The 18,527-nt window shown below is 51.5% G+C and overlaps 1 protein-coding gene across 1 annotated transcript in view; it reads left to right on the top strand.

The window, feature by feature from the left end:
• Positions 1-2,518: 2,518 nt before the first annotated feature.
• The window catches only part of IGFBP7 (insulin like growth factor binding protein 7), a 22,798-nt gene continuing 6,789 nt past the window's right edge, over positions 2,519-18,527 (top strand). The window contains exons 1-4 of the mRNA XM_030492771.1: positions 2,519-3,045; positions 15,231-15,340; positions 16,798-16,914; positions 17,903-18,029. Coding sequence (XP_030348631.1) covers positions 2,559-3,045; positions 15,231-15,340; positions 16,798-16,914; positions 17,903-18,029 — 841 coding nt within the window. The 5' untranslated portion in view covers positions 2,519-2,558. The remainder of the gene's footprint in view (positions 3,046-15,230; positions 15,341-16,797; positions 16,915-17,902; positions 18,030-18,527) is intronic.

The following is an 18,527-nucleotide window of genomic DNA, read 5'->3' as shown; positions in this document are numbered from 1 at the left end:
TCTGAAGGGGGCCTACAAGGATGCTGGAGAGGGACTCTTCATCAGGGACTGTAGTGGTAGGACAAGGGGCAACTGGTTTAAACTTAAACAGCGGAAGTTCAGGTTGGATATAAGGCAGAAGTTCTTTACAGTGAGGGTGGTGAGGCACTGGAATGGGTTGCCCAAGGAAGTTGTGAATGCTCCATCCCTGGCAGTGTTCAAGGCCAGGTTGGACAGAGCCTTGGGCGACATGGTCTAGTGCAAGGCATCTCTCCCCATGACAGGGGGGTTGGAACTAGATGATCTTAAGGTCCTTTTCAACCCAAACCATTCTATGATTCCATGACAGCAGCATCTAAAATCCATCTGCTTCCATTCTCACATAATCTCTCCTATCGTCTGCTAATTCCACCACCACCACCCCCCCCCCAAAGGCCCTGGAAGCCCCCTCCCTACCCCAGGAGAGACCACCCAGCCCCACCTCCCCCCCACCCCCAGTCACTGGAGTGCTGCATGCAAGGACCATCTTGATGGTGAACTAAGGGATACCCATGTGAATGATTAAATGGATCAAAATGTAAATGCATTTTTGTTGTATTCCTGATAGCTTCCACTGACGAATTAAATTCAATCCACCTCAGAAAATTTCATGCTGCTGAATACTAAGCATAGATTTTGGTGGGGCACTCAAGTCTCAAGAAGCACAACATGAATCGACAGATTTATATTGGCATTCACTGAAATATTACTGAAAATTCGTTACTGAGACACCAGAAGCATTTAGTGTCATACATTTGAATGGAGCAGCCTGTGGTGCACAAAAAACACACACAGAGGCTCCTGAGGTGAAATGAAAATGATGGGTAGGAGCCACAGAGGCAAAGCAAGGTGAACTTGGGGTATACAGTAATTGACTAAATATCCCCAGGGAGGAGCAACCCAGCCTTGTCTTGCCCAGCCAGCTCTCTACACACGTTAAGGGAACCTTCTCTGCTTCCACAGCTCATAGGAAGGTCTGGAGATCAAGAAACGCCGAGCTAGAGCTAGGAAGGGGCACTAGAGGTCCTTCTGCACCAAAGTAGGAACCAACGCCTCCTTGGGAGGAAGAAATGCTCCAAGCAGAGGAAAGGGCATTCGCCTCCTTCTTTGGCACAAAAATTAAGATTCAGAGGGAGGAAAGGAAGTGCGTTGGTGTCCTTCTTTCCTTCGGAGCTATATTTTCTCTCCTGCCAAGCAGACTGCTGACAGCAACTTCATGTCAAAAAGGCTTGCCCTGGTAAGCTACCAGAGGTTCCTTGAACACCTTGTGGTTCTCGGCCCAGGAGGTACCACGGCTCCTGACAGCCTGACCAAAAGGAAACTGATGGCCTGTGATAGATGTCTTGCAACCAGACAGAGGAAAGAGGTGAACTGTGTGAAGTGGTTTCCGTAGCTAGACCTGGGTTTGGAAGATGTGTCTGTCCCCACTTTAGCCATTTTACCTCTTTTATAACTTCTATAGTCACTTAACCAAGACAAAAACCAAACCAAAACCCCCCATGTGTCAAATGCCTAGAGTATGGCATAGTGCTGGCTCATGAGGGCAGCCCTTTTCCCAGGAGAAAAGCATGAAACACTTCCAGGGTGAGGGGAATGGAGAAATCCAAGGAGATGTATGCAGGTGCCATGATGCCCATGGTGGGCAGAGAGAGATGAGGAAGCATGCAGCAGAAGCCCATTCCCACAGTGCTGGCAGCTGAACAGGCATGAGCGGATCCATCCCTCCAGAGCAGATTTGGGTTCATGGGGAGCTTGCAGCCTCTCCCAGTCAGGGACACAGTGACTCAGGGGCCACTCAGCACGGCTCGGCTGCTGGCAACCCATACTGGGCAGTGCTGCATCCCCCATTTCACAGTGAAGGACACTGACTACCTCCATCCTTCTCCGCTCCAGAGTGCCAAAGCAGTGCACACTGAGCATCGCCTTGGATTGGGCCTGGACTGCCCCACTCAAGATGAAGCTCCCACTCACTAGAGATGAAGCCTTGCAGGCACAGCCAGGCCCGAGAGGGGGAACGAGTGCAAGAGCAGAAAAGAGCACTCTGTGCCACCCCACCACATAAGGGATTTGCCAGCACCACGATGCTTTGGGTGTTGTTGCACTTTCAAGGCACTGTCCTGGCAGGCTCAAGCATCATCGCCCAGCACTGCCTGAAGAATGTTCCCGGTTTCTGCTGGTGTCAACAGCTCCCTGTTCTTCGGGGACCCCTCGGGAGTCATCCCGGGGCAGGTGCCACAAGCCAAAGTGAAGAAAGGCAGCAGGCAACAACGCTGTCCCGGCTACGTACAGGGAAACCTGACAGACCGACGGCAGCCAGCTGAGCACGGCCGGTGGCAAGCACAGATGGAGGGACCGACGTGATGCCGGGGCTGAGGGGCGCCCGGGACACCACACGAAGGGGCCGGAGCAGAGGCCAGCGGTGCGGGGAGGCCCCGCCGCCACGGCGGGGGCCGTGACCATGGCCGGGGCCGGGCCGGGGAGGGGTTTCCCCGCCGCGGTTTACGTGCCTGCCGGGGCAGTCGGCGCCGTGCCGTGTCGCTATGTCGCCCTCCGCGCTGCTGCTGCTGCTGCCGCTGCTGCCGCTGCTGCTGCTGGCGGTGCCGGCCCCGGCGGCGGCGGCGGCGGGGGGCTGCGGGCCGTGCGAGGCGGCGGAGTGCCCGGCGCTGCCGCCGCGGGGCTGCCCGCTGGGCCGGATGCGGGACGCCTGCGGCTGCTGCTGGCAGTGCGGGCGCGGCGAGGGCGAGGCGTGCGGTGGCGGCGGCGCTGCGGGGGGACGCTGCGCCCCCGGCCTCGAGTGCGTGAAGAGCCGCCAGCGCCGCAAAGCCAAGGGCGGCCCGCCGCCGGGAGCCCTTTTCCCCTCCGCCGGCGGCCCGCCCGGCGTGTGCCTCTGCAAGAACCGCTACCCGGTGTGCGGCAGCGACGGGCTCACCTACAGCAGCGGCTGCCAGCTCCGCGCCGCCAGCCTGCGCGCCCAGAGCCGCGGCGAGCCTGCCATCAGCCAGCGCAGCAAGGGAGCCTGCGAACAAGGTGCGAGAGGCCGCGGGGAAGGGAGCGGGGAGGGAGGGAAGGTGTCCGTGCCGGCGGACTTGACGGAGGAAAAGCCCGTCCCGAGTTCTCCTCGCACTGTTCTGTCCCGTCGAGATGCTTATCTGTAAAGTGACGGTGATTTCAGAACCACCTTAAATGGACTTGAGAGTCCCGAGTGCTGAACTGCTGCTGTCTAAACTTGGAGTGAGACTTTAGACCAGCCCCAGAGGTGCAGAGAAACTTTGCCACTCTTTCTTGGCTTCCAGCTGTGCTGGGACTACACTGCCCTCCTTTTCGTATTTTGCCTGCAGCTTGCAATTTGGGATGCTGTGACATGGGACAAAAGGGTTGAGCCATCCAGGAGAGGGCTTGCAGAGGAAGAATGCAAACAGTCTTGCTGAGAAAAGAGAATGATTAAATGGACGTGGAAGCCACGTAAGTGCAGAGCCAACATTCACTGGCTTGCTTTGGTTCAAAATGAAAGCAAGCAGTGACTTCCCTGTAAGCTGCACATGGCTGTTTGCACTTGCAGCATTTCCAACAGGAGCTCGATTCTTGCCAAGCTTTTGCTTAGGGATGGTGCTCGAGGACAAAATTGTTCTGCTACAGAGCCTTTACTAGAAATCCTGGCTTCTGAGAGTGGCCTTTGCTGGGAGGGACGAAGGGAAGGAGGATGGGACATGAAACACAAGCCACTTTGCCAAACGTCTCAAGGACATTATTGCAGCGCCAATGCTGTTTTGGTGGAGGAGTGTTTCCATAAACACAGTATGTGTAGGGTCACAACCTCCACCTTCTCCATCTCTATCTTCCCATAACTGAGGCTAAGTATGTATTGAAAAAAATGTTTCTGAAACTCCGAAGGAAAGTATGAAAGGCTGGATAAAGATTTGGTTATGCACTTTGATAAGAAGTCTTATGAGGAATGGCTGAGAGAACTGGGGTTGTTTATCCTGGAGAAGAGAAGGCTCAGGGGGGACCTTATCGCTCTCTACAACTACCTGAAAGGAGGTTGTAGTGAGGTGGGGGTCAGTCTCTTCTCTCACGTAACAAGCGATACGACAAGAGGTGACGGCCTCGAGCTGTGCCAGGGAAGGTTTAGACTGGAGATAAGGAAAAATTTTCTTCACAGAGAAGGTAATCAGACATTGGTACAGGCTGCCCAGGGCAGTGGTGGAATTGCCGTCCCTGGAAGTGTTCAAAAACTGTGCAGACGAGGCCTTCAGTGACATGGTTTAGTGGTGGTCTTGGCAGTCCTGGGGCAGTGGTTGGACTCGATGATTTTAAAGGTCTTTTCCAATGTGGCTGATTCTGTGATTCTGTTATTCTACGATGTTGCCCATTAAAATGCTCTGCGTGGTTTTTCACAAACCTTGTGCAAAACATCAGGCTTATATATTATCCAGGAACATTGTAGTACAGTGTTAACACCTGGAGGGAAGGAGCTTCAGCTCTCAGGCTGCTGTGGGATGACACCAAAACAGCCTCTCTCCAGACCTCTGGCTAGCATTTGGAAAGAGTCTTTCCTGCCCAGTTGCCCCAGGAGTTGGTCATAGCAGCCCTAAAAATGTGTGCTGCTTGGGTAGCACGGTGGCATCTTCCTGTTTTTGGTGTGGTGTCCCTGCCAGCCAGCCCGAGTAAGCAGATGTGTTTGAAGGATGCCTGAGGTCATGCTTCAGGCATGTAGTTGAGAAGAGGGCTGCATTCTCACTTGTCTTGCCCAAAGTCACCAGGGAGTTTGTGGCAAAACAGGTATATTGATACTCATATTGTAAGCTACTGCCTCAGCCCTTGGCTGCACTTCCCTGTTTTCGCTCCAGACTGGGTGCTGTCTTGGCCTGGTGGAGCCTTGCCCCAGGCTGTGGAGACAGAGTTTGATGTGGTCGATGCAAACACAAGCCACTAGGCGGGATGGCAGGAGGCCAGCAACCTGCCAGCCTCAAACAGCTCCTGCGAGACTTTCTCCATCCTCTGGTCATCACGGGGCAGCAGCTGCTCTGCAGAGGGTCACAGGGTGGGACAGCCACTCCCTGCACAAACTGTGTCCCTTCCTCAGATAAGGTCCCTTTGAGGTGCAGATGTGCAGCAAGACACCTTTGCAGGCTGATGCCTGTTGTTTAAGAACCTTGCTGAGCTTGTGGTGTCAAGCCACTGGCAGAATGCCCCGTCGTCTGTCAGTCAGCTCTTCTTTTGGCTCCTGTTGCTGGGACTGCTCTGACCCAGCATCTCGGGGAAGGGAGCAGCAGGGACGTCAGCAGCGGTGTTGGAACTGACTCTTCTGAGGCTTCCCTCGGCTGTGTGAACCTTCTTGGTGCTGTGGACCTTCTGGTGATACACATTGCTCCGTGGATTGCAGCTGAGGCAGGACTCAGCCCACACACATGTAGACATCTGGAAGTATTTGCGTAGCCCTCAGGGCCTCCTGGCAATGAGGACTGTTGGATGGGGAGGGGAGGGACGTTGTAATCTCCACACTCATTTTGAAACAATGGCTGGAGAGAACATCCATCCCATCAGCCCCGCAGGGGAGAGTCTCTTTCAGTATCTCTCCAGATAGGAGACAGCGCTCTTCTGGGTTTATAAAAGAACCTAGATGCTGTGGGAGTCAAAGAGTGGAAGTTCTGGCTTTTGCTATTTCCAGCCACAACTGGATGTGGTCTCCTTGAGGCACCGTTTAGAGTAAGATCCGGCACAGGCAGACCACAAACAGGCAGGATCATTTGTGGGACAGCTTTCACACAGAAAGAAGTCCTTGGGGGACAGGGGACTGGAGCTTCCTGCTTATGGCAGATGGGCTCTGAGGGGTCTGCATGCACTTGCTGGACTATCCTTTTGGGTTCAAGAGCAAGCAGCCTTTCAAGTCTGAGAAGAGATCCAGAAAAACCAGGTTTCCAGCAGTGGGTCCTAACTGTGTTTTTCAAGTGGAGCTGGAGAGGGAAGGCTTGTTTTGCACATCCTATGAGGAAAGCTGGTCCTCAGGAAAGGAAATGCAGAGCTGTGTCTGTCTGTTGGCCTTTGCTGTCGTCAGCAGGAAGGGCGGCAGCTGGAGATGGGGCATCCAGCGGAAGAAGGGAACACATCTGGGAATGGCTTATGGATAGATGTCCTCCTCATCCACCTTAGTGCTACGGCAAGCTGGGGGTGGCAGGGACGAGACAGGACACAGACAGATGCAAATGGGGAAACGCTGCCTGTTTATCCCTTTCTTGATTCCTGTCACTGTCTGCTCAAACCTCACCTCCTGGGCAAGGTGGTAATGAGGCTTAACCACAGCCACCTCTTCTTCTGCCTTGAAATACATGCTTGAGACAGGGATTGGCCACAAGCAATTAAAAGATTTGGGCTCCTATGACTTGGTTAACTGGGGTTGCATTTCATACCCTCTCTCTCGCCTTGTCTCCCTCTCTGTCCCCTATGTACCAGTATTGAGAGGGTCTGAAGGAGGTATACCTGATGGGAGGGGCAGTCCTACTGATTTGTCATGGGCAACACCATGTGGGCATGGGTAAAGCCACCTGGAAACAAAGCACTCAGTGACGTAAGGCTTAAGATGCAAACTACTCCTTCAGACACACATCGTTTTACACCATAGATGTATTTCAAATGGGATAAAAGTTAAGTAAAATCATATCTGACAAAGCTGACCAAATGCATGTCCAGTTGAGCTTTCCATATTCATCACAGTGCCTATCACAGGGTTTTCTGTGCAATGCTCAGCAGTTTTTGCTCGCTAAGAGATACTGCTCACTGACTGGGAAAAACTTGGATGCTTCATTGTTGTTAAATAGCAGAAGGAAAGAACCAGTTCTTGGCCCTACATAATTCGCCTTGACCTTGTCCTTAAGAGTCTTTTTCTGCTGCTTGTTTCCCAGACCTCTCAGATCTGATGCCTGTGTTCTTTGTACAAAAATAGTGAAGCCATGCAGAAAAGGTATTTCCGTTGCAGCCAAAACTTCCTGCTGGAGGGCCAAGGAAGACACAGTTGAGAAGAGCTTGAGAGGATGGAAATAACCCTTGCTATACCTGCACTTGGCACATGCAGGGGTCCAGGCAGTCCATGGACAGCTGGAAAAAGGCACCCTCCTTAATTCCCAGCTCCTTGAGGCTGTCTGGCTGCTGTTGGTGCTCTGTCAGCAGTGTCAGCTGTCTGTGTTTGCTCTGGGGAAGCAGGCAGTGATGCTTTGGTGGTCCTTCCCGGCTGGGCTTGTGCTGTGCCCTCACACTTGCGTTCACAGCTGGCTCTGGGTTTGCTCCCTGCCAGGGAGACACTACCTGCATCCCATCTCTACCCTAGCAGCCTCTTTGTAGCTAATCCCAGTGCCGAGGCCGCGCAGGAGATGGAGCTGTGAAGTTTTCCAGCTGCTTTCCAGCATTGCCTTTAAATGGACTGGCCCTTTGCTCTCTGCCTATGAATATGCATAGCTGTGCTTGGGTCTGCTCCCAGCTCTCGCAGGCAGGGCAGGCCAGCACACAAAGAAGGGACAGGTACAGTCAGGGATGCTGCCCAGCTGTGCACAGATGTTCGGAAGAGCCTCTTAGTGAGTTAATGGCTTCACTGAAATTCATTTGTCAGTGCACGCACTGAGGCTGTTTATGGCCAGCTAGGATGTGGGGCAGGAGGACCATGGTACCCACTGGCATGCAAAACCAGCTGGCATGAAGAATTACAGCTGCATGGCTCAGCTCAAGCCAGGCAGAAAAACAACCTCAAAGCACCAGCCCTCATCAAAAATCTAGCAGGGTTTTTGGCATGACGATCTCCCTGAGCTGAAAAATACCAGGCACAGACTTGTTGCCTAACCAGTGCAAGAGGGGAGAAATACCTTCTTCAAGTCTCTCTTATCATTAGCTTCCAGCAAATACCTGCTTCAAGGAACATGTCATGACTGCTGGAAATACTGCTTTGTATTGTTGCCTCATTACAGCCCAAAGGCCTTATGGTTTGAAGTCCCTGATACTTGTTCCAGCAGAGTTGGGATCTCCAGGTTGTTTTGCTGTTGTCAGTCAATATTTGCCTGTATTTGTCTGGGTTCAGCTACAGCAGTCATTTTTCTCCTTCTTAGTAGCTGTGCAGTGCTGTGTTTTTGACTTTCAGCCTGGGAACAACGCTGGTAACACCGATGTTTTTAGTTATTGCTAAGTAATGTTTACTCCGACCAAGGACTTTCTCAGTCTCATGCTCTGCCAGGGAGGAGGGGAAGCCAGGAGGAAACAGAGACAGGACACCTGACTCAAACTGGCCAAAGGGGTATTCCATACCATAGCATGTCATGCCCAGTATATAAACTGGGGGGAGTTACCTGGAAGGCCCAGATCGCTGCTCGGGTCAGGCTGGGTATCGGTGAGCAATTGTATCCTCTCCCCTTGTTAGTTCCCTTGTCACTATTATCATTGGTGGTAGCAGTAGTGGTTTTGTATTATACCTTAGTTGCAAGACTGCTCTTATCTCAACCCATGGGAGTTACATTCTTCCGATTCTCCTCCCCATCCCTCCGGAAGCAGAGGGAGGAAGAAGGGGGGGAGTGAGCGAGCGGCTCTGTTGTTCCGAGTTACCAGCTGGGCTTAAACCATGACAGTTCATTGTGGCATCCAACATGGGGCTCAAACCCACAATGCTGAGATTAAGAGTCTCATGCTTTATCGACTGAGCTAGCCTCTCGTGTTCTTGTGCTCTCTTGGTGGAAAGTGCCAGGTTTCTTGGCTGTCCACAGGGCTTAAAAGTGGGCTGATTGACTTAGGATGGTAATTGCCAGCCTCTTGTGGAGACTCACAGCCCCAGGGGCAAGTACACCACCCGAATTCCTGCCGCTTTGCCCTAGCAGTGGTTTTGCTTTGCTGGTGCCTCAGTGTCCCATAAAGCTACCTCTGTGCTGCAAAGGAAAGGGTGTCAAGTTCCCACAGGACAATTTTAAGTCAAGAAGCATAAATCACATCTGTTGTCTCATTCCATCCAAATTCAACTGTTGAGGCTTTGCCAGAAATATTTTAGTTTGAGGGTGGTTTGTTTAGGTTTTTTTAATCCACTGCCAGAATAAGGCAGAAACAGGGGTTTGGAGGAAAACCTTCTGGGAGATGGCAGTCTGCTGTTATCACTGATGTTGGCTCATCTTCTCCTGATACAGCTGCCTTAAATTCAAATGCTCCCAACTCTTTTAGATACCAGAGAGCATAGTTCACATCTGATCACATTTTCAAGAAACTCTTCCTGATTTGTGCTTTTTAGTTAGCAAGTGGCTAAGATTGTGTTAGTTCTTTCCCCCCATTCTTCCTTTCCTGGATTTTAAGGATATCCACATTTTATGAGTGCTTTCTTCTTTGCTGGGGAAAGAGAGATTTAGACAAGTTTTTGCTAAGTCATCTGTGGCTGGAAATAAACTGAATTCCCTAATTCTCCTGGGAAGCTGTTTTGGGTTTCTGGATCAGCTGGGAGTGGGGGTCTTGCAGCAGTGCCCTGCTATCCACTTCTTCCAGCTGCAAAGAAAAATGTTGCATTTGCAGGTGGATCTTGCCAGCCTTTTTGTGCTGCATCCAGAGAGTCCATGGCAGAGTGGAGCTGCGCTGATACATGGTGGAGTTACACCTTTTGTTGTGTACCACAGGGTCCTTTCAGATGGAGTGTGCTGTGGGGATATGATACCTTTCAGGGTGGTGCCTGCTTTCCAGTGCACACAGTGGATTGTGATGTTGAGACAGAGGTATAGGGATGAAGCTCTAAGCTGGTATGTTTAAAAATTCATCTGTAAATTTGGAATTTTCCACTGTTGTAGGATAAGCCATAAATTCTTCTTTCAAAGGCATTTAGTTATTTGAAATGGTTTTGGTTCATTGGAGCTTGAGGTTTTATGGTTACTGTGCTAAAATCTCATTAGGAAGGCTGTTTAATGTATTACTCGGCAGCTTAGGGTCTCTGGGAAAGCACCAGTATGCCAGAGACTATGGAAGGCCCTCCACTGCCCAAGAGGATCCCATATTTCACCTGTGTCTTCATCCTCAATCATCATAGCATATCCAAAATCACTAGGAAGGAATGATTACAGATCAGCAAATTCCTCCTCATGTTTGGTTTTTCTGTTGCTGGAAAGGCATGCTGTATTCAGAAAAATCCTTTGTTGGGCTGATTTTATTGAGGTTCATACTAAATAGGAGATTACCACGTAACATGTCTAATCAGGTCGGAATTTTGAAAGCCCTCTTTGCCTTCCCATGCATAAACGCTGCCATGCCTTGTTTCCGTGCCTCACACCACAAGCTTTTTGCATTCTTTCTGGGCTTTAGCTCGTGGTCATCCTTGTGCCATAATGACAGGGGTTTTAGTGAAACTGAGCCAAGGTCACACAAAGAGAAGAGGGAAGATGGCAGCTCTGGATGTCACAGAGCTTCCTTCTGTAGCTAACTGCATAGTCTCTTCAAGGCCAGGTTAAAGGAGGGGAAGAAATGCCTTCATGAAGAAGTAACAGAGGAGGCTTGTAAGCCTGCCAGAAAGCAGCATGTGGCTTTGGGAATGGGGAAGGACAGAAGCTGCATGCACTTCCTTTCACAGAGCACTGACCTGGGACAGAGCAGCTGAGGCCATGCTAGCTAGAATGAGTAGATGCACGCAGAGAGTTGTGGTCAACGGCTCAATGTCCAGTTGGAAACCTGTAACGAGTAGTGTCCCTCAGGGATTGGTGTTGGGACTGGTCCTGTTCAACATCTTTGTCGGCGACATGGACAGTGGGATTGAGTGCGCCCTCAGCAAGTTTGCTGACAACACCAAGCTGTGTGGTTCGGTTGATGCGCTGGAGGGAAGGGATGCCATCCAGAGGACCTTGACACACTTGTGAGGTGGGCCGATACCAACCTTATGAAGTTCAACCAAGCCAAGTGTAAGGTCCTACACCTGGGTCGGGGCAATCCTAGGCACTGCTACAGCTTGGGCAGAGAAGAGATTCAGAGCAGCCCTGCAGAGAAGTACTTGGGGGTGTTGGTCGATGAGAAACTGAGCATGAGCTGGCTTCAGTGTACACTCGCAGCCCAGAAAGCCAACCGTATCCTGGGCTGCATCAAAAGAAGCATGACCAGCAGGTCAAAGGAGGTGATCCTGCCCCTCTACTCTGCTCTTGTGAGACCTCACTTGGACTACTGTGTACAGGTCTGGTGTCCTCAACATAAAAAGGCATGGAGCTGTTGGAGCAAGTCCAGAGGAGGGCAGCGAGGATGATTTAAGGGGGCTGGAGCACCTCCCGTATGGAGACAGGCTGAGGAAGTTGGGGCTGTTCAGCCTGGAGAAGAGAAGGCTGCATGGAGACCTCAGAGCAGCCTTCCAGTATCTGAAGGGGGCCTATAAGGATGCTGGGGAGGGACTCTTCATTAGGGACTGTAGTGGCAGGACAAGGGGTAATGGGTTCAAACTTAAACAGGGAAAGTTCAGGTTGAATATAAGGCAGAAGTTCTTTACAGTGAGGGTGGTGAGGCACTGGAACAGGCTGTCCAAGGAAGCTGTAAATGCTCCATCCTCCGCGGTGTTCAAGGCCAGGTTGGACAGAGTCTTGGGTGGCATAATTTAGTGTGTGGTGTCCCTGCCCATCGCAAGGGGGTTGGAACTGGATGATCTTAAGGTCCTTTCCAACCCTAACTATTCTATGATTCTATGACTCTATGCTGCTTACAGAAGGTTTCCCTGTATCCATATAAAGTCATTTTGAAGGGAAAATACTTTCCCAGCAACTTCAGAGGCTAGAGTGGGTCTATTTTCAGACTTGCAAGAGCTTGTGAGGGTGAACAACGTCTGCTTTTGGCTTTGATTTGCTATCTTGCGGGGAGTGTTCCCAAGTGGCATGGCAATGCAGTACTTAGGAGGGCTGGCTGGGAATCAAGCTGTTGCCCGTGCAAGCTTCAGCATGTGGTACACAGCTTTATGTGTTCATGGCCAGGACTGCCGGCGTCAGAGCATACCCCACGGTGCTTAATGTTAAGCTTATTTTTGCCTTTAATGACATATCTGTAGCCCTCTTGATTTTAACAAAAAAGTTATTGCTCTGCTTGCTGGGGTGTGGTGGATCTGTGTGTGTGTGTGTGTACACCAAGGTAAGATCAGTGAGGACCAGCTAACCCTGAGCTGTGACAAACCATCCAGGTACCAGCGAGGTACCAGCAAGAGTGGGCTGGGAGATGCCAGATCTCTGCCTGCTGTGGATGGGCAGAGAAGAGGTGCCCGGTGAGGGAGGGTGTTGGGAACAGATGCCAAATGGTAGCCTCATCCAGGAAGTCACAGGCTTTGCCGCATAACCACGTAACAGCAATGGGAAGTCCTTTCCAGCCACTGCTTTTGACATAACGCAGACTGTCAGCTCCCTGTGATCTGCAGAAGCACAGCCTGTGCTTTTCAGGCTCATTTCACCTCTCCTGGGGTGAATGAGCTCACTGGCTCTGTAACTAAGCCCCTTCCCAGGCCAGGGAGAGCTATTTGTCTTACAAACAATGGGCAGAGAGGGGAGGAAATGCTTGAAGTGCCTGCAGACAGCAGCTGATCTCCATCAGCAGTCTGTACTGTCCTCTCGGCCAAGGAGCTCCTGAGCAGCCAGGGTAAGTGCTGGCAGGGAGCATCCTGTACATCCATGGATCCTATATATCCACAGTGTTCCTGGCTCAAGAGGGACCCAGAGACCACTCGGCCACATTGGTGATGACCAATGGTGTTGACCGTTGTCATCAGCAGGTGCAACCCACGAGTTCCCATCCTGAAGGAAGTACACAGAGAAAGATTCCCCTTTGTGGGCAGTGCAGCAAATAGAACAGCAAGGCCTCTAAGACGCAGGATGTAGGATGAGGGCCAGTTGGCTCCTTCCTGTCAGGAATCAAGTCATCTGCTCTGTACAAGGTGGGCTTGGTTCCAGTCCTGCTGAGTGTGTAGTGGCTGTGCTTCCTTCACAAGGACCGTGGAAGCAAGAGGGGTGACTCGCAGGAGGGAATGTCCCCTGCTGCTCCTGTTGTGGCGGGTTGCCATGTCCCTTGTCCATCTCTGGCTGCTCCAGGGGGCTGTGTGAGAGAGTGTGAGTGGGACCAACACAGACAGTAAACAGGTGCCGTGTACCTGGGTGTCAGCTCACTGTGATGGAAGTCTAGCTACTGCTGTGGCCTGTCGTGATTTGACTTTATATCTGCTGACTTTTTGGCCTTTCTCATTTGTTTTTAGTGGAGGAGGAAGCCCAGCTCTAGAGTTTTGGCTTTCTGGATTTAAGTCAAATATCTCAAGAGACAACACTGACTCTTCCCATGACACTGCTGCTTCTCTGGGGATGTGCATTCTCTCCCAACCTCAGGGCCATACCGGATAGAGGCAGAGGCCTGTGAACGCTCCTAGTTCATTTTGCAGCCAAAGGCAGTGTCTCACATTCCTCCTGGTTAGAGCAGGATGTACATCCCGAGCCTGAGCTCAGGGCTGACTCATAATAGCTAGGCTCTGGCTGTGACGTGGCTGCTGTACCGAGCCAGCTGTGAAGCTGTGCAGGCAATTCCCCTTGCTAGGAGAGATAAGCAATTTCTCCTTGACCAGGAGGTGGGTAGAAATTCCCTCTGTCTTTTTCTCTGCCAGCAGTTGCTGTAGAACAATCCTGGTGTGATCTGCTCCTGGCAGAGTGAGTGAACACCCATGGGCAGGGGGCGTCCAGGCCCCTGACACAGGGGGAAGCTCGGTGGCAGCCAAGGATGAGACACCTCAGGTAGTGGATTTAGTGGTGTGTTGAATGCTGCCAGTTACTGGCCAGGGAAGAATTAAGCCAGATCCTGGGAGACCATAATGACACCTTAAAATCCATCTGGCTTTTTACGTAAGAATCAGGATCTCTCCTTTTCTGTGGTGGAAGATGGCGGTCATATGGGGTCTGCTGTGTTTTTCCTGCCTCATGGAGAACCCCAGCAACTGGGGATAAAGAAGAGAGTGTCATACAGGGCCAAAGGTAGCCCTGTCTCTCAGGGGCAGGCCTCAAGCTCTGCTGCTGGAAGGGCACCTTGCATGTGGAGGGTTCTGCATGGCTGGAGCAGAAGGCAGAAGCAGCAGCAGTAGGCTATGCTGGGTGCACATCTGCTGGCAGCCCTTGCAAAGCATAGGGTGAGCTATGCTGTCTGTGGACATCGGGTCTCATGGAGCTGCCAAGTGCCCTGTTGTCCCTATTGTTCTTGGGACACCAGAAAAAGAACAGGAAACGGCCGTGCTGGGGAAGGGGAGCAGAGTGCGTGACCTGAGGTGGCCCCATCGTGTCCTGGGGATGGCAACACGCAGCTCTGCTGCTGCGCAGGGGCCAGGCAGAGCTTTGGATGCGGGCACATGCCCAGGTCCCTGTGTTAGCCCCATGATCACCCGACTGTGCTACTCTATGGTTGTACTCAGGGGAACAACCTCCAGCAGGCTGTTGCTGAGAGTGCAGAGCTGGACATGGTCTGGAGTTCGGATCTGCTCTGAGCCACCTGGAGCAAGGATAACTCCAGTACCCTACGTAGGAAATGCCGTCTCCTCAGGGAGCCTAATGGGAGCTTCAGCTACTGGTTACTACCTGCATCTTCAGAGCAAAGGGGAAAAGCTGCTATGTTCTTCAAGCTATCAAAAAGTGGAAATAAACACTATGTGCTCCTCTGGTCTGCACTTCCTATTGTGGGGAATTAATAGCTGCATTTTGCAAAACAGCCCCAATGAAGAAGGGTTGAACAGAAAAGGCCATTCTTCCCTTCCTGGTATATGAGTTACGTCTCCGATGTTTCCCAGCCTGAGGGGTAAACATCTCCAAACAGATCTGCAAAACAGCTCTGTTCCCATCTGATTTTGGAAGCAGCTCCCTGTTTAACCGGGGATTGGAGCTCCCTAGGCAGAAACGGAGCTCTGCATTCACCTGGTCTCTTCCCAGCTCCTCCCCAAGGAGAGACAGCTCTGCCACCCTCCAGCCAGCCTCCTTTGGCTGAACACCGCACCCAGGTAGAACAGGAGCAGCATGACACTGAATTCCGCTAGCCAACTGCCACAGGCTTTGCTACAGATTGAAATCATGCTGGGAAAAAGGGTGCTGCAAAGCTGGCCAAGTGACCCAAAAGAGTGAGTGGGACCCATCCAGCTTCCTCAAAACCCATTGAAGTGGTTGGCCCCACTTACAATGCTAGGGAGGAGACACGCTTGCGGTCACACGGTGCTTAAAAGCATTTCTCCCTCTTTACAGGACCCTCCATTGTGACCCCTCCTAAGGACATCTGGAATGTGACAGGAGCACAGATCTACCTGAGCTGTGAGGTTATTGGCATCCCAACCCCTGTCCTCATCTGGAACAAGGTAAGGGCCCTGCTGGGAGCTCTTAGAGCATTGCAAACCTGAGGCAGCTGAAACTGCCTGGTAAGCATAAAGGCTGTAGCAGATTCCTCCTTGAGAACACTCATCTTTGATGAGTTCTCCCACATGTGCAGTTCTGTCCGCCCCCAAACATCTGGCTTTGCTTAACCTTTAGTCACTGCTTTCTCTAAACTCTAGCTGATCCCAAGGCAGAGCAGGACTGTGCTTGTCTTGGTAGCGCCTGGTATTCTGAGCACGCCAGGAATGTTCGTTGACCTGCCATCACCCTGCTGACGGCAGCAACTCCGAGGTGTCTGGACACAGGTCGCCCACATCAGGAGCAGGAACCACATGGGACAGTCCTCTCCGTTAGCTGGCTGCATGCTGGTTTTGGCAGAGCATTGGTAATGTCTGGCTTAGGGCAGGCACCAGTGTTGGGCAGAGAGGATCCCAGACTGAGAGGCACTGCATAGGCCCTGTAGGCTCCTCAAATGCTGCAGGTTTGTGGACAGTTGGAAGGGATCTTTAAGCTGAAGCAATACTAGCTTAAGAATATGACAGAGAAAAATACCAGGTTGGCCCAAATGTTACTCTGTTCTGAAACAGCAGGCTTTCTTCATAGTGCTCCCACAGCAGGCTCTTGCGTGAGCATGCAATGTAGGCATGTTGTCTCAGGCAGCATTTTCTGCTTGTATATAAGCAGACACCATGTTTACACTACTCTGCTGTTCGTGCCTGTTCCTCATGGCTGAGACCACTTGACCTGGTGATAACAAGGGCTGAGCACCACTTATCCCACACTCTGCTCTGGGCTCAGATACATAGCACTGGGGAATGGCTGCACTGCCGCTCTCTCACAGATGCTCTGCCCACCACGAGGGACTGCCTGGTTTGCTGCGTCAGAAGCCTGCAAGGCTGTTGCTGGCCTGGTGGGAAGAGGACAGGTCATGCAGGGAGAGCCCATTCTAGGAGCAACATGCAGACACTCAATTCTCTGCTACTGCCACTCTAAAAAGCCTGATTATCTGGAGCCTCTCCAGACTAGGACAACAGGTCTCGCGTCTGCTGCAGGCAGCCGAATCCTCCTTGTTCAGTGCAGGCATCATTTGATGGGCTAAACACACCCATGGGAACACACACAGGAGTTCCATGAGACCAAGCTGGTGCAGGGCATGTCTGCACACCCCAGAAAGCTGTGCTGCTTTACTTGTTCCTGATGAGGCAAGGGGAATACAGCCTCAGTGTAAACACTGAGGCATTGGGGTAGTGGGGCTGCAGTACACAGAAGATAAGGTGAAATGCGGAGCACTAGAAGAAACTGGTACCTACCATTTGTGTGTGGTACTGCACAAAACATTCATGTAAAAGTAGTGTTATCTTGTCTTCATGCAGGTATGGTCCTAACAGTTCTAGCATAAATGAGTTCCAGAACTCTTACCCCTTTCTGCCCTTGTGTTTAGATAATTCGGGGTCAGTATGGTGTCCAGAGGATGGAGCTTCTGCCTGGGGACCGGGAGAACTTGGCTATCCAGACCCGAGGGGGCCCCGAGAAACACGAAGTGACTGGCTGGGTGCTTGTAAGTACTTTGTGTGTGCACAGGGTGGCACAAACAGCACAATGCAGGTTGCAAACAGCCCATGCACAAAGAAGAGCACAGAAGCCACAAGGGAACAGACAGGGCATCTAAAGGAAGACAACCTATGTGAATTAGGCATGAAGGGTAAGGGTGGCAGCTGGCTCCAGTCTTACCCATTGCAGGTTTTCACCTCTGTAGCACACAGGAGAAGCATGCATTCTATGGTCAGAGAAGGCCAGACTTAAATAAAAGATCGCCTTTCCGTATGTCATTACTTTTCTGCTGCCATTAGTGGGAAGGAGACCCTCCCCATGTCTAGGGAGGAATTGGTACAGCTGCAAGGGAGCACATCAGCTGCCTGAGAGTAGCACAGCACAGAAGCCCTCAGCTCTCACTCAACAGACCTCCTGAGCTGCAGGAGGTACCTGCAGGCTAATCAGCAACTGCCACACATCAGGCAGAGCTGCTGTGCATCCCAGTAAAGGAGCTGCAAGTATGATGGCTCCCAGCTGCAGAGAAGCAGGGGAGCACAGCTTAGGGTGTTGGTTCCCACACCATCTGCAAAAGTAGAGGTAGAAACAAGGGAAGGGTTTAAGCTGATGATTTTGCTGGACTGACCGGGGGCAGCGTGTTTTAGGAAGGCTTTTCCTTCCTGCCTCTCTTCACTTATGAAGCACTCGGTGCTCTGACGGATCTCCAAACTAGGTAAACAGTAAAAGACAAGGAGGGAGCGTTACAGCACATGTAATCTGCCTTAGCAGAGAACATCAGACTGATCCACAGGAGTGGGTGCTTGTCCCAAACCTCATTGGAGAGAGCCACCGCAATCTGGACCAGGCTGTTTAGAGCAGACAGAAGAAAGCATGTTGCCAGGGTAGCCCCTAAGGGTTAACTGCTACTTCACACAGTAGATACCTTAAAACAGAACCACCTTTACCTATGAACAGGATACTTACTAGGGTATGGGGGTGTGTGTTTCTTTCTCTAGATATCTCCTCTGAGCAAAGAGGATGCTGGAGAATATGAGTGTCATGCATCAAATGCCAAAGGAGAGGCAACAGCTTCTGCAAAAATCCACGTTGTGGAAACTCTGCATGAAATAGGTCTGACCAAAGGTAGGTAACGTGGTTGAACACTCATCAGCTCTTTCCCCTCACAGTTTACTCAGTTACTTGATTCAGAAGGACCACCTCTGTTCAGAACATTCCCAGCAAATCTCTGCTGCCAGAGTTCTCAAGGGATTGTTAAGTAATCCCCAAGTGCTGTAAAGTACTGGAGATTAAGATACCAAGTTAAAACCACTTTTTTTTTTTGGGGGGGGGGGGGGGGGGGGCGGGGTTTACAAAGCATCTTTCAGTGGTTTTCCAGCCCGAAGTTTCTATTGTCCTTTCAGTGTTCTCTGAATGCTTCCAAACCTGCCCATCTCTCCTGGGAGCAGTATTGTCACATCCAGTCCCAAGGGAGAGGGGAACTTAAAGCACTTAAATTCCTGCTGAGTCCCAGCACCTCCTTATTCTTCCTCATCCTGGAAACATTCCAGTCCCTGCCTTTCTCTCTCCATGCTGGAGTGTCAAGCCAGGGAGGGGACAGATAGGCCACAGCAGGCCTTCAAG

The sequence above is a fragment of the Strigops habroptila genome, chromosome 7 (assembly GCF_004027225.2).
Source record: "Strigops habroptila isolate Jane chromosome 7, bStrHab1.2.pri, whole genome shotgun sequence".
Taxonomy (NCBI): Eukaryota; Metazoa; Chordata; class Aves; order Psittaciformes; family Psittacidae; genus Strigops; species Strigops habroptila.
This window is presented reverse-complemented; position numbering and strand designations above follow the sequence as displayed.